Here is a 14,379-nt window from a genome sequence, read left to right as displayed (position 1 = left end):
GGGACCTAAGAACTCAGCTAAGCTAAAGGTCAGGGTGCACCTGCACACCAACATGACACCACACAGTACAGTATAGTACTGTCGCATAACACTAATCATACCAGTGTCAGTGTAACTTTTTAGCCATGACCTTTTTAGTAATATTCGGGTGGTTTATGCATTAATATGTATTATTTGTATAATAACAATAATGTGTAAATAACTGATTATGATTTCATAGACTGAAATAACATTGCTGAAGCAATGCTAGCAACAATTTAGCTTTTATTTCTATGTAATTTACAGGATATACTTAGAGGTAGTAGAATTAGACTACCTCTAATGTCATGACATGCAACACATACAATAAGATTTGTTGTCTTTAACAAGAGAAAGTTGCATTTTACACATGCCCAATAAAGCTGTAAAAACAAAACAAAATAAAAAAGTAATAAAAAATGCAATACTATAGAAATCCAATCTATAAAGCAATGTACTTAAAAGATAAAAATAAAATAAAAAAGTGCTATTTCTGTGCAACTAGTGACTTAGAGCTATTGGAAAGATACTGGGAGGGGAAAACTGAGTTCATTTTTGGCTGTTGGATAGAAACGGTTCCCGGATCTGGAAATGCAGGTCTTTAAAGTCCTACAAACAGAGGAGAAACAGAGAAACAGAAACAGAGGAGATATTTTAAGCGAGAACTGAACTCTAACTAATCTTGAGTTGAAATGAATGGCTTGAATTCTGCAACAGCAAAGGTAGAGGGACGATGTGATGGGAAAGATTTTAAATTTGATTCTGGAGCCATTGATAATAATATGGGAGAAATATGCTCTCTCTTTCTAGTCCCTGTCAGTATTCTTACTGCAGCATTTTGAATCAAGTGAAGGGAGTTTTTAGGACAGCCTGATAAGAACGAATTACAGTCTACAAGTAATAGATGCATGAACTAGTTTTTCAGCTTCACTCTGAGAAAGGATGTTTCTAATTTTAGAGATATTGAAGAACATACAACGACTTCAAGATTGCTCACAGTGTTATTGGAGGCCAAGGTAATGGAGGATGGAGGCTCACTGGCTCACAGAAGGCAGGCAGAAAGATGATTGGACTACAGCAGTGATGTCAGCAATGAGTCTGACAACATGAGAAAGTGGAAATTATGCAAAAAATAAACCAGCAGTCAAACAGCCAGGAAAGCCGGCTGGATTAGCATACAGTAACATACTCTTTCTTCAAAAAGATTCCTTCTGATTTACAATTAAATAGCAATCTATTTCCAGGATAGCACTGTATCAAAGAACCATGAAAGAAAACATAACCCTGTTAGACAGAAAATAAATAAATACATGTAATATTTGTAAAAATTGGCCCTAAGAAAAGCACAGCATGTATGTTGTGTGTGACGTCTTCCCGGATATGAATGAATAACAGCTATAGCAAGGATTCCTAGTTGCCTTGGTAACCAACCCCAAGTGTCATACTGTACACTATAGACTAGAAAGCCTCTGTTCCCACAGAGCAGAAAGATTGTAACGCAAAACCAAATGAGTTTTATAAAACGACTGGATCTCAGACAGATCTTCAATTTGATGGAATTTATTAACAGTTGGACTCACATAAAAGAGGATACAACGAGGGGAGGAGGAGCTCTGAGATCCGGTTTTCCCTGTCATTACAGTAGCCTAAACAGAAGCGTTATATAATGACAGTGAGCAGATGCTGTCTAAATTAATACAAACTCATGGCTGGAAGAAAATTTCATTAACTGCCTCCTCATGTAGGCGCCTGAATTTTCATTTATCCCAACTTCCCTTTGATGACACTTTTGTGCTCTGTTTAGTTTGTAAAAGTTGAGGCGTTCCCCATGCAGTGGCACAGTATTTATAATACTGTAGATTTATATCTGTACACATTGTGTAGAAGTCGTTCTTTGCTGTTCTTTGTTTCACATCTAGGGCCTTTGGTCCATCTCCTTTATGAACTTCAGTCTTACCTGGGGCATACACACCAATCTATTATATTGCCAGATGCTCTCCAAGAAGTCAGCTTTTGTTGTTAGTTTTGGCAAGCATCCATCCATCCATTTCTTTTGCTTATCTAACTCGGCTGTCCCAGGGGCCTGGAGCCTGTCCCAGCCGTCATAGGGGGAGAGGCAGGGTACATCCTGGACAGGTCCCCAGTCTATTGCAAGACTGTTACATAGAGACAGACAACCATTTACTCTCACATTTACACCTACAGGGGGGTTAGAAAGCACACACTAAAAGATACATATAAAGGTAGGAGAAGCTGACAGGAAACCAAGAGTATTTACCTGTGGCCTCTGCCAACTCCCTGAATACTTGTGACAACTTGTAATACTTCACCAGCGGATTGAGTAGACTGATAAAGAGCCATAACAGACAAGACTGGAGGCCTATAAGAAAAGAAAAAGTAAAAGAAAATGAAGTTGGGGAAAAAGTTAACAGAAGGAGCAGAAGGGAGAGAAAAATAGAGTAGAAGAGCAGGGCCCACGCCTATGAGGTGCCGTAAGGGACATTATTACTGAAACGCTCTCACACACACTACTGAAATTTTAGCTCTCACACACACTACTGAAACGCTCTCACACACACTACTGAAATTTTAGCTCTCACACACACTACTGAAACGCTCTCACACACACTACTGAAACACTCTCACACACACTACTGAAACGCTCTCACACACACAACTGAAATTTTAGCTCTCACACACACTACTGAAATTTTAGCTCTCACACACACTACTGAAACGCTCTCACACACACTACTGAAACACTCTCACACACACTACTGAAATTTTAGCTCTCACACACACTACTGAAATTTTAGCTCTCACACACACTACTGAAACGCTCTCACACACACTACTGAAGCTCACACACACTACTGAAACGCTCTCACACACACTACTGAAATTTTAGCTCTCACACACACTACTGAAATTTTAGCTCTCACACACACTACTGAAACGCTCTCACACACACAACTGAAACGCTCTCACACACACTACTGAAACGCTCTCACACACACTACTGAAATTTTAGCTCTCACACACACTACTGAAACGCTCTCACACACACTACTGAAATTTTAGCTCTCACACACACTACTGAAATTTTAGCTCTCACACACACTACTGAAACGCTCTCACACACACTACTGAAATTTTAGCTCTCACACACACTACTGAAACGCTCTCACACACACTACTGAAATTTTAGCTCTCACACACACTACTGAAACGCTCTCACACACACTACTGAAACGCTCTCACACACACTACTGAAATTTTAGCTCTCACACACACTACTGAAATTTTAGCTCTCACACACACAACTGAAACGCTCTCACACACACAACTGAAACGCTCTCACACACACTACTGAAATTTTAGCTCTCACACACACTACTGAAAAACCAAGTCATTTCAGTTGAACAGGAAGGCATTTCAGTTGAACAGGAAGGCATTTCAGTTGAACAGGAAGTTAATTCTTGACAAGGAAACCACTACACAGATGTCTACTCAGCAACCTGTTAGTTAGGGGTGGGTTTTTATAATCGATTTATTGATTAAAATCGATTCTGGCTTGGATAACGTGAAATCGATTCATTAAAATCCTGAATCGATTTTTTAATATAAATTTATTTTACCCGAAATGCCAGAATCTCTGGTGAAACCTCACAAAATTTCAACAACCACCAAACAGCTAAGACAGTAAATGAGAGCAGGTACACGGCTTCTGCACAAAGACGTAAACACACAGCGCGGACCCGCGGATCAGAATCAGTGAGATGTCGCCTTTCTCACCCGACAGCACGGACACGGTCGGGGCTGAAAGCGACAGCTCGCTGACTCTGATCTGTCGGCAGGTCCGCGCTTTGTTTTCACGCCGTTTTTGCGCCGATTCTAAAGCTGTTAGTTTGATCTCTCTCCAAACAATATTGACTGAACCAGCAGCAAAAGAAGATCCAAACTGCGCTTCACATAAACATCGTCATGAATTCCCTCACTGTTTTGCTTCCACCACGATAAAATCGCACGTCATGCACAGCCCTCTCTTTCTCTCTCTCTGTACTTCAAGAACAGTTTCCCGTCTAAAAATCTGTTTTCTGTATTATTCGCTTGCTTGTTATGCACAAGTCTACTGTTGTTTACAGCGCAGTCGGCCGCTGTTTTTTTTTTTTTTTCATTTTACATACTTCCGAAAAGAAAACCTAATTTCTGCCGTTCAATACTGAATAAATTTAAACTTTTTTAAATTATGCAAAATGCAAAACGTTAGCCGTGTCTCTAATAAAACCGCTGTAACGTCAGAGGTAACGTTCATATGTTGATTAATGGTTTTCTTTCGTTTTTGATGTACTGCAGAATATTTTTTAGAAAATCCCAGGCCAGGAAAACCACCTTCATGTTTTTATGTGTTTTATCTTCAGCTACTTTGACACAAAGGCATCTGCTGTGATGCTCACACCTTTGATAAAGTCTTGCGTGTGTCAGCTTCCTTTTTTTAAATACAAAAATATGTAAATGTACTGATCTGAATTATAATATTTCTGACTGTCAAAATTCCCCATAATCAAATCGAATTGAATTGAATCGAATCGTGGAACAAATCGATTCTGGACCTTAGTGAGACAGCTGCATTACTTAATATATTAGCCTCAGCATAAGTCAAAATTTAGAATAGCGGGAGACGTGCATTATCCTGGTTATTTTTTTGGCATATGTGCTTTTTGTCTTTTTTAGCAAAGAAAAATATCTTAAAATCATCAATAAAACCAGGGAGAGAAGGCTTAGCGTTCCTCCATTTAGCACAATGGATATGATATTTACTCAAAAGTATGATGATGTTAATAATGTCTGAGACATCCAATGCTAGATGATCCATATAAAAAAAATTATGATGTAATTCAAACAGTGGCACATCATTAATATTTAGGGAAATCCAATTTTTTAAGTTGCACCAAATACATTGTCTGATAGGGCATAGGGAAAAAAAAGATGTTCTAGGGTTTCATTTTCATCAGTACAAAAAGAACACTGATCCACCTCAAAGCCAAATCTCTTTTTTTAGAAATTCTGCCACAGTATTAGTTTTGTTTAAAGTGTGTTTCTTTAACTTTAGGTAGAATAGGCTATTTCATAAATTTTTAGTATGCTTTATCCAGTGTATATGAAATAACTAAATTAGAACCATGCCATGTAACCATTCTGTTGTAACTATGAAATATTTTGTCTTTGAAGAAACTACTAACAAATTTCTTATTGCATTTTTATCAAACAGCTGACATTGCCCTAGCAATAAATTTGGGAGCACTGATGAGAAATTATTGTATATCATAAAAATTTTAATCAAATGAAGCAGAGGCAGTGGGACCAGTTCACAAAATTTGTTATATTCTCTTTGAGAACAGTTTAGACAATATTTTTCTGAAAAGTCTGTGTAACTTAGAATGACACCGTTATCATCCAACAAATCTGTTATGAATATAATATTTTTGTTCAAACCAGTCACTCTTGAAAATTGATTTTTGATTAAGTGTTATTACCCTATTATTCCATAAGGTTGAATTATGGGGAGAAGTTGTGGGTAAATCTCATTTTCCCAAAAATGCAACGTCTGTTTTATAAAGTTTGATATCTTTATGGGGATTTTATTTGCCGCAAAATCACATTTCGAATAAATTCTAATCCTGTATACTATTTTATTAAACAAGAATCATGGGATGTGGAGCTAAGTAGAGTCTGGCTGTGACAGACAAGATTTTAACCATTTAATTCTAAGGGTGCCAACCATAAATTCCAATTCTGGAGTTTTGATACCACCTTTATTGTATCCCTTCACAAGCTGAGATCTTTCTATGTAATGGGTTTTATTCCTCCACAAAAATTCGAACACATTTCTATTTATGGTTTTCATGGTATTTATCGTTTTTTTATTTTTATATCGTTTACGTGGCGCAAAAAAGGTTGGGGACTGCTGTACTAGCAGGTTGCTGAGTAGAAATCCTTGTAGTGTTTTGAAATATACCACTTTTTCCATCAGTTTCCTTGTCAGGAAACAACTTCCTGTTCAGCAGAAATGCCTCTGGTTTCAGTGGTGTGTGTGAGAGCGTTTCAGTAGTGTGTGTGAGAGCGTTTCAGTTGTGTGTGTGAGAGCGTTTCAGTTGTGTGTGTGAGAGCGTTTCAGTAGTGTGCGTGAGAGCTAAAATTTCAGTAGTGTGTGTGAGAGCGTTTCAGTAGTGTGTGTGAGAGCGTTTCAGTAGTGTGTGTGAGAGCGTTTCAGTAGTGTGTGTGAGAGCATTTCAGTAGTGTGTGTGAGAGCATTTCAGTTGTGTGTGTGAGAGCTAAAATTTCAGTAGTGTGTGTGAGAGCTAAAATTTCAGTAGTGTGTGTGAGAGCGTTTCAGTAGTGTGTGTGAGAGCGTTTCAGTAGTGTGTGTGAGAGCGTTTCAGTAGTGTGTGTGAGAGCGTTTCAGTTGTGTGTGTGAGAGTGTTTCAGTTGTGTGTGTGAGAGCTAAAATTTCAGTAGTGTGTGTGAGAGCTAAAATTTCAGTTGTGTGTGTGAGAGCGTTTCAGTAGTGTGCGTGAGAGCTAAAATTTCAGTAGTGTGTGTGAGAGCTAAAATTTCAGTTGTGTGTGTGAGAGCGTTTCAGTAGTGTGCGTGAGAGCTAAAATTTCAGTAGTGTGTGTGAGAGCGTTTCAGTAGTGTGTGTGAGAGCGTTTCAGTAGTGTGTGTGAGAGCGTTTCAGTAGTGTGTGTGAGAGCATTTCAGTTGTGTGTGTGAGAGCTAAAATTTCAGTTGTGTGTGTGAGAGCGTTTCAGTAATAATGTCCCTTACGGCACCTCATACACGCCCCGCAAAGCAGCCGCCAGGAGCGAGCCAGTACACACCGGAGTATCCAGCCCCAGACACCGAGAACCAGCAATTCACTGGTGGGGGCACCAGCCGCGGGCAGGGAGTGTGTCGCGGGTAAATAGGCCCCAAACCTGGTCGAGCTTGAGCTTTTCTCAGAGAGAGGGGGAGTTTAAAACTGACCTGACAAATAGACATAGACAAACAGGCACACACTGACACACATCCTGCTTTAAAAACACTTGAGTGTTTGAGCCCGTTTGAGCCTGGTGGTTGACTCTGTTGGCTCACAGCAAGAAAGTCCTGGGTTTTAATCTACCGTCTGGGCCTTTCTGTGTGGAGTTTTGCATGTTCAGGATCTCTCCAGGTACTCCAGCTTCCTTCCACAGTGCAAAGACATGCAGTTAGTGGGGTCAGGTTAATTAGTGATTCTAAATTGGCTGTAGATGTGAGCTTAATGGTTGTCTCTCTCTCTCTGTTAGCCGTGCAACAGCTTAGCAACTATGTCCAGGGTGTAACCCTCTACCTCTCGCTCTGTGACAGCTGGAAAGTATTGAGATGTATTGTTTTGCTGGTTATTTTCTCTTTCTTTCTTTTCTTTTATGGAGTTGAAATTTCAGGTGAAACCAAAAACTGATCTGACGTGAATTGCAGCTGTGCTAGCATCACCGCATACAAAACAACTAAAAGGACAGTGCTGCTAGACGTGGTGATGAACGCAAATATCCTGTAGAGCTTTTGCTCTATGTGCCTCTCCTCCCAAAAAATTCAGAGGCACATAATGCCCAGGGTGTGTCGTCACCTAGTAACCGTAGTCAAGATAAGGGCTTGAGCATATTCTTCTTGACCCAGAAGCAATTAGCTGAGGTGTGTGCCAAGCCTAAATACTGTAACAAAAATTCACTGTGGGTGGGTTTAGACTAAAGGCAAAAACAGATTCTGTTTGGTACTGCAGGACCAAAAAAAAATAGGCCATGATTACATATGATATTATTACAATGACAACGAAGCCAAGCATACATAAGGCCTACAGCATATATGAATCATTAGTTGTTGTTTTTTAAACAAAGCTATAAGATACCCCAGCTGTCTCCACTGTTCTTCTCTTATATGTAGATACAATGTAAAATTAAAATGTACAATATGTGACTGAAAAGATACAATAGTCCTGTCATGGAGTTATGACAGCTCCTTACACAATAGCAGCTCTCAGAAGGAGCACTTCCATTACTTTCTCAATATGTCAGAGGGATTAAATGAAGGAGGAATTAAGGGGAGCAAAAAATCAATCATGCCTGAAATCCAGAAGTCTACGTACAGGAAAAAAATACAGAAGAGGGCGACTATGTTTCAGTATTAGTACTTGCTCTTCTTTGATTGGCATATGACCTGGACAAAAACAAATGATATGAATCTTAAGCAGCCGGCCTTCGCAGTCATTGAGGCGACTTATGTTGTGATTTGGCGCTATATAAATAAAATTGAATTGAATTGAATTAACAGATGACTAAAAACATCTCTTATTGCAAAACAAAAAATCTATGGCAGCGGTTTTCAAATTTTGTCTTGCATATCAGAAGCTGAAGTGGGATAAATATATTAATTATGGCCGGATTCCATTTAGGAGAGATCCTGCTCTTGTGTGTGACAGGTCACTGTTATGGTGTACTGGAAAATTTGACCTCTGCCATCAGTTTTTCCACCTGGTTTCCCTTCAGTCAAACCCAATCTCAGAATCAACTATGCTTATGCTAACCACAATTACTCATTTCCTGTAAAACAATATGAAATTAACTGGCGATAATTTTATATCTAAATGGCTTGTACTTTGTGTAGGGTGATGAGGAGTCCAGCCTTGGCCTTCCTGTTAGCCCTTTCATGGATCGAGCAGCCCCACAGCTTGCCAAACTCCAGGAATCCTTCATCACCCACATCGTTGGACCCCTGTGTAACTCCTATGACTCGGCCAGCCTCATGCCTGGACGATGGGTGGAACCCAACCCGGAGGAGGAGGGGCCAGAGGTTGGAGAGAATGAGGAGGAGGATGAGGAGGATACTGCAGAAGAAGACACGTCCACCTGCTCGGAAGCGTCCCGTAAGTATTCAAATGTAAATCTGCAATAATGATAACAGTATTTATATTTGAATGTCTATCTAAAAAGAGAAATTTATTTGTTTAGAATAATTTGTTTGTGCATTCATGGGCAGCATTTTTTGATTAACAAAAAGAAAAGAAGAACTTAGATTCCTGTAAAAGATGAGACGTTTGGGGAGGCATTTCCTCCCACTCGTAAGTTTTTACCCCTGCCAAAGATGTCTGATCACAGAGAACGACGGACGTATTAATTCACGGAGGTGTTTGTTTTCTCCAGAGAAAGCAACTCCCAAGAAGAGGAGGAAAGTCTTCTGCCAGATCACGCAGCACCTGCTGGAGAACCACGAGATGTGGAAAAAGGTGATTGCAGAAGAGAACCAAAAACAGGCACAAGGAGCGGAGCCTGTCCATTTAAACAATGTAGCTGAACCTATTCTGGCTATTCATGAAGAGGAAGAGGAGTCAGGTAGCAGAGAGGAGCTGATAGAAGGAGAGGATCCAGAGGAGGAACCAGAATGGCCTGTAGCTCTGAGGGAAGACTCTAAACCTCAAGAGCAACTAGAGGAGGGGGACCCACAATGAAACAACACAGGGGAAATATGGCATCATTCAGGACAAGGACATGAAGAAGTGTTACTTGGTTTTCTATTAACTGACTCCTGTTTTTGCCAGCACATCACTTAGACACAACACTGTAGATGTTTGGGAAATGTGTGCCTATAAAGAAAAAAAACAGGGTGGCAAAATATGTGCTTTACACATGTTATCTGAATATTTGATTTCACCAAACATATAAAGCTTTCCATATTGCAATACGGGACTATTCCTATACTTTGGGATAAAAACTCTTTTGCTACTGTCAAAAGAAGAAGAAGCCTGGTGGCACAAGCTTCAGCCCTTTGTGGTAACGCAGGACTCCAGAAATTTGCTGCCAGTTTATATATAATTACTTCCTGAGTGCATATATATATAAATATATATATGAACTTGTGTTTCAATTTTAGCATTTTTGAGCTCTCCCACTGGCTGTGTGTTATTTCTTTTGTTTTTGTTTTCTATACATGGATTATAAAGGGGGTCAAAGAAATGAGGAACATTGGTGTTTGCCAAAATAAATGACTCACCCTTGGGAATTAGCATACAATATCAACTATTTACACATTTTATGTTTTCCATTTGTTGCCATTTTAGTTTCACACAGAGACCCGAGGCTCGTCACGCTATGCATGTGTGCCCATTTGTGCGTGCCTGCATGTTTAAATGAATGCGCTCATGTGCACAATTCCTCTGCAGATGACATAGATGAATTCAGAAGGTGTCTTGTTATTTGTAATACATTACTGTCCCAGATATTGTATTCAAAGGACCTGCACCGGCAGCAATCATGCATTCAAACAGAACCAGAAAACAGATCCTTTTACCACTTAAGAAAACTTAACGCCATCTCAAAAAAGGTGACATTTAATTCAAATTCATTTGTGTCCCCTCAAGTATTGTTTAAAAATCGCCTTTTGACAGGAAGTCCTTTTTTCTTCTTGTCATCATCATTTTAATACTCATGCAGCTGGACTCAGTGTGTCGTGCAATCTATAATTAGTGTTGCTTAAAATCTGTAAACGATGCTGACCTTGAACCCTCAGGAAACCCTCCCCAGCTGTTGAAATTCAACGTGAACATCACATAACAGGACATTACGTGAAAAACACACCAGAAATCTAAACTTTAACTCTGTTCATAAAATAAGGCTTAGTTTATGTCACAGCTGCTGACTTTGATTTTTTCATGGTGACTCTCTCTGAATCCCATCCTGGCACCTCAGGGAGTTAATTCTTCTCTTCAAGTTCAGTGCAGGCAGAGTGCATCAGCTGGTGGATGAGGTTTCGCAAAGAATATTGATTACATCAGTTTGCATGATAATACACGAAGGGAATGTTTCCCCTGTCATTTCAAATTTAGATGATCATAATCTGTCTGTTTTTTTAACATCACATGACTTTCTCTCACGTCAGTCTTCTCACACTGGCGGTGCAGCAGCATTGGAGCCAAAGCAATTCTCTCTGTTTATGTAACAATTGCAGCTGTTTGGAGTTTGCGCTTTATTTAATGAAACCAATGTTCAGCAGATAAATGCTGGGAACCGTTTTTATGATTTCACCCGGGTCAAGATAACAGCACTGCAGCGTGTAATGTTTTATCAATTTCACCTTTCGTCACATCAGCTTCTTTCCATGTGATTTTTGTCCCGACTGTCTCCCGTTTCTTTGTGATGGTGGGAAGTATTTATGAGTAACATTGTAAAAACTGTGAAATTTCACAGGAATTATTTTAGCAGCCAGACATTCACCAACAATTCTGACAGTTAAATGTTAAGTCACATTTTTCAACTGAAATAAAGCCATAAGTGTAAATAACCAAGTACATACAGAAGCTTGAATAAGATACAAAATCTAATGAATATCCAACTTAATTTGAATCACTGACATTTACACACAAACTAAAAAAATGAATGCATTGAATTGAATAAGTGCTCTATTTAGAATCAGCAGTTCAAATTTCTGTTACGGATGCAGTCAGCAAGCATCTCATGCTGCACCACTGCTCTCTGTCATAATCTGATTTCTTTAAACTGATCTTTGGAAAGGTGGACGGCAGATATACGAGTCTGTACACATGACACGAGAGGTGAAATTACACTGTAACACACGGCTGTGTCAACGCATTGTATTCTAGCATATCCTGCGTTGACGTAGCGTCACACAATATGTCCGGCTGTGCTGAATAGAGCGCCGCATCCACAATGGGCCGTTCTGCTTTTTCTGCCTCTCCTCTGCAGTTTGTCTTACACAGGGAGGAGCGCACGCACAAGCTCAATAATTGGTTGACCTACTGATTAGTAGGTCATCTCAGATTTACGAAACCCTTTATCAGGCCAGAATTGTTACAAGCCATTGAATCGGGACAATGTTAGTTCTTTGGGCCTCAAATGACCATGGGTTGCTGGGTGCATTGTGTCTTGTAAATGCATGCTCTTTTCTGTATGCTGATGCATTTCATGCCCAATGAGCTATAATCATCATTACCTGCACAATGGACACATTTTATTTCGCTTTGGAAAAGCCCCGTGAGTATTCATCAATGTTATGTAGGAAAGCTGTTCAGTGTATCTAAGCTTAAGTGGTGCAGAATTGGAAAAACATACATTCTGTCTATGACTCATTGTAACTTCCACTTCCAGGCTGTACAATTACACAATTGCATCACCTCAAACACTCTAGAAATCCTTCCTTTTTGAATGTATATATACATTATTTAGTGTATCTGCGAGAGCAAAACAGTGTGTGTTTGCTTCTATGTCTATTCTTCCATTGACCCCTCTAATGTGACTCCGTCCTGTATTTAATTATCTTGTACTGTTGGGGAGAAGGGGATAGAGATTGTGAAGTAATGAAGGGCAAAGCGATGCTGTGAGTAGTTCTTCAATTCTTCACGGATACTCAGATGAAATTATTATTCACAGAAAGTCCTATAGGATATTTCTCCTCGCACTTCCTCTTTGATCTGCGTACTCTTAGCCTCACAGACATAAGCACTAGAGCATTCATCACGCAACATCTTTAAAGGCCAGCGGACTGTGTCCACTGTGTTTATTTCCTGGTGATTGCAAGTGTAACGCGTGTGCATTTTGCCCCACAGTCACATCAAGTCAATACTTGCATTTGAGTGGATACCACCGTATATCAGTTTTAATCGTGTATATTTTGTGTCGTCATTTGTTTTAGTTGATTGCCATGCTTATTCACACATGTAGAATAATTGTAACCAAGAGAACCAAACAAGTTTTACAATTACGTAAACAAAAGGAGATGATGTATTTTTATATAGTTGACACATAATTAACGAATTAATTGCTTTCTTCTCACAAGTACCTTGCACTTACCACATGTACTAAAGAAGAATATGTCCAAATACATAGTATTTGTGAAAGTAAAATAATTGATTTCCTTGCAGGTCGATGCTCCATTTTGTACAAAATACATACATGCTGTACAGTGAAGAAATTTTAAAACTACAAAAACTCTTTTAGATATACATTATTTATTTTTACCATTTTGTAATTTAGACACTATACTGTAGCTTCAATATTGCCAGACTTACTGGAAGTGCCTATATTGGTATTATGTATTATACAGTGAATATATTTGAAGATCAGTAGACGTCACAAACTGAACCATGTGGATGTTGTAATGTGAATACATTGAATTACAAGATTACAGTTTCTGTGGTATGCTTGTGTCGATGTGTCGCATCTTCTTTGTATTTAATTCTATAAACGCGTACATGATAACACAATTTCCTGATCACTTCAAAGTGCCATGTTTTATTAAACCATCTTTGAGCTCTGATTGCATTTAGAGTTTAACCATTTCTCTAAGTATGGGTACGTTTCTTTAAAAAGGCACCTCTAATCAAATATATACTATGCTACTGTATATACTTGAGTTGATATATTTGAGCCTGTGTATATAATTTCGGGATTTAGCTGTGATTATAGCTAATATACTGTCAAGTCTTAAAACAAATCTTAAGAATTAAAGTAATGTGGCATGTAGCTGCTATTCATACTTGCTGATATTAAAAAGGATGTTTATGTTCATGCAGGTAAACCATGCTTAGGTCACAGCTTCTAATTGTTCAAGATCCAAGAAGAAGAAGAAGCAAGTGCATAAAGTGCAAATTCACTGTGTTTGAACAAAATGCATCAATATGTGACAAATACTGAGTACTGTAATAAAACAAAGGCACAAAAGGAAGCTGGGGAAGATGGCATATGAAGATATTACTACTGAATGCTGCCATATGTAGACAAAAATGCTTCTAATTTACAGCTATTAGCTTTTCATTAAATATTTTATTATTAGCTGGGATAGGCTCCAGCCCCTCCCGCACCCCCAAATTTAATGGATGGATGAATGTATGTACCTTGATATGGTACAAACCATCAATTCTGTTCTACCATGTTTTCCGTAAAAATCCTTTTTACTTCTTAAAAAAGAAACAACAGCAGGAAAAATGGTTTTACAGTATATCTCAGTGTAGAACATCATGTTCTAATAAAAATAAAAAGATTATGGCTTAGGTTATGGTTATGGCTACTTACTGTCTATGTATGTAACTATTAGGTTCTATTAAGTGCTACTAAATCCATATTCTAATTTATTTTAGGACAGTGGGGGATCTTCAGCCATGGTCAGTTTCCTGTCTGTTAATTTATTTATTATCATTTCATGAAATTTGGTTAGGTAATATAATCTTGTTGACAGACTGACAAGAATTTGATACATATGTGAGGAACAGCGTTGCATAATGGGCACAGAGAATAAGCACACCATTCCCACCTGACAGCAGCTGTAAGAACTGGAAGC

The 14,379-nt window shown here is 38.8% G+C and overlaps 1 protein-coding gene and 1 long non-coding RNA gene across 3 annotated transcripts in view; one reads left to right on the top strand and one right to left on the bottom strand.

Moving 5' to 3' along the window:
* LOC113026576 (cGMP-inhibited 3',5'-cyclic phosphodiesterase 3A-like) overlaps positions 1-13,364 on the top strand; it is an 87,250-nt gene extending 73,886 nt beyond the window's left edge. For both annotated transcript variants that reach the window (XM_026175508.2, XM_080303850.1), the window contains exons 13-14: positions 8,698-8,956; positions 9,234-13,364. In XM_026175508.2, coding sequence (XP_026031293.2) covers positions 8,698-8,956; positions 9,234-9,538 — 564 coding nt within the window. In that variant the 3' untranslated portion in view covers positions 9,539-13,364. The remainder of the gene's footprint in view (positions 1-8,697; positions 8,957-9,233) is intronic.
* Positions 3-2,646, bottom strand: LOC145429780 (uncharacterized). The gene is made up of 4 exons (XR_013910101.1): positions 2,297-2,646; positions 1,976-2,174; positions 1,016-1,116; positions 3-627 (listed from the first exon to the last, which is right to left on the bottom strand). It is a non-coding gene; the product is annotated as an uncharacterized LOC145429780 (long non-coding RNA).
* Positions 13,365-14,379: the final 1,015 nt, after the last annotated feature.

Source organism: Astatotilapia calliptera, chromosome 7 (genome assembly GCF_964374335.1).
Source record: "Astatotilapia calliptera chromosome 7, fAstCal68.1, whole genome shotgun sequence".
Lineage (NCBI taxonomy): Eukaryota > Metazoa > Chordata > Actinopteri > Cichliformes > Cichlidae > Astatotilapia > Astatotilapia calliptera.
Note: the sequence above shows the minus strand (reverse complement) of the source record. Positions and strands in the feature narration are given on the sequence as shown.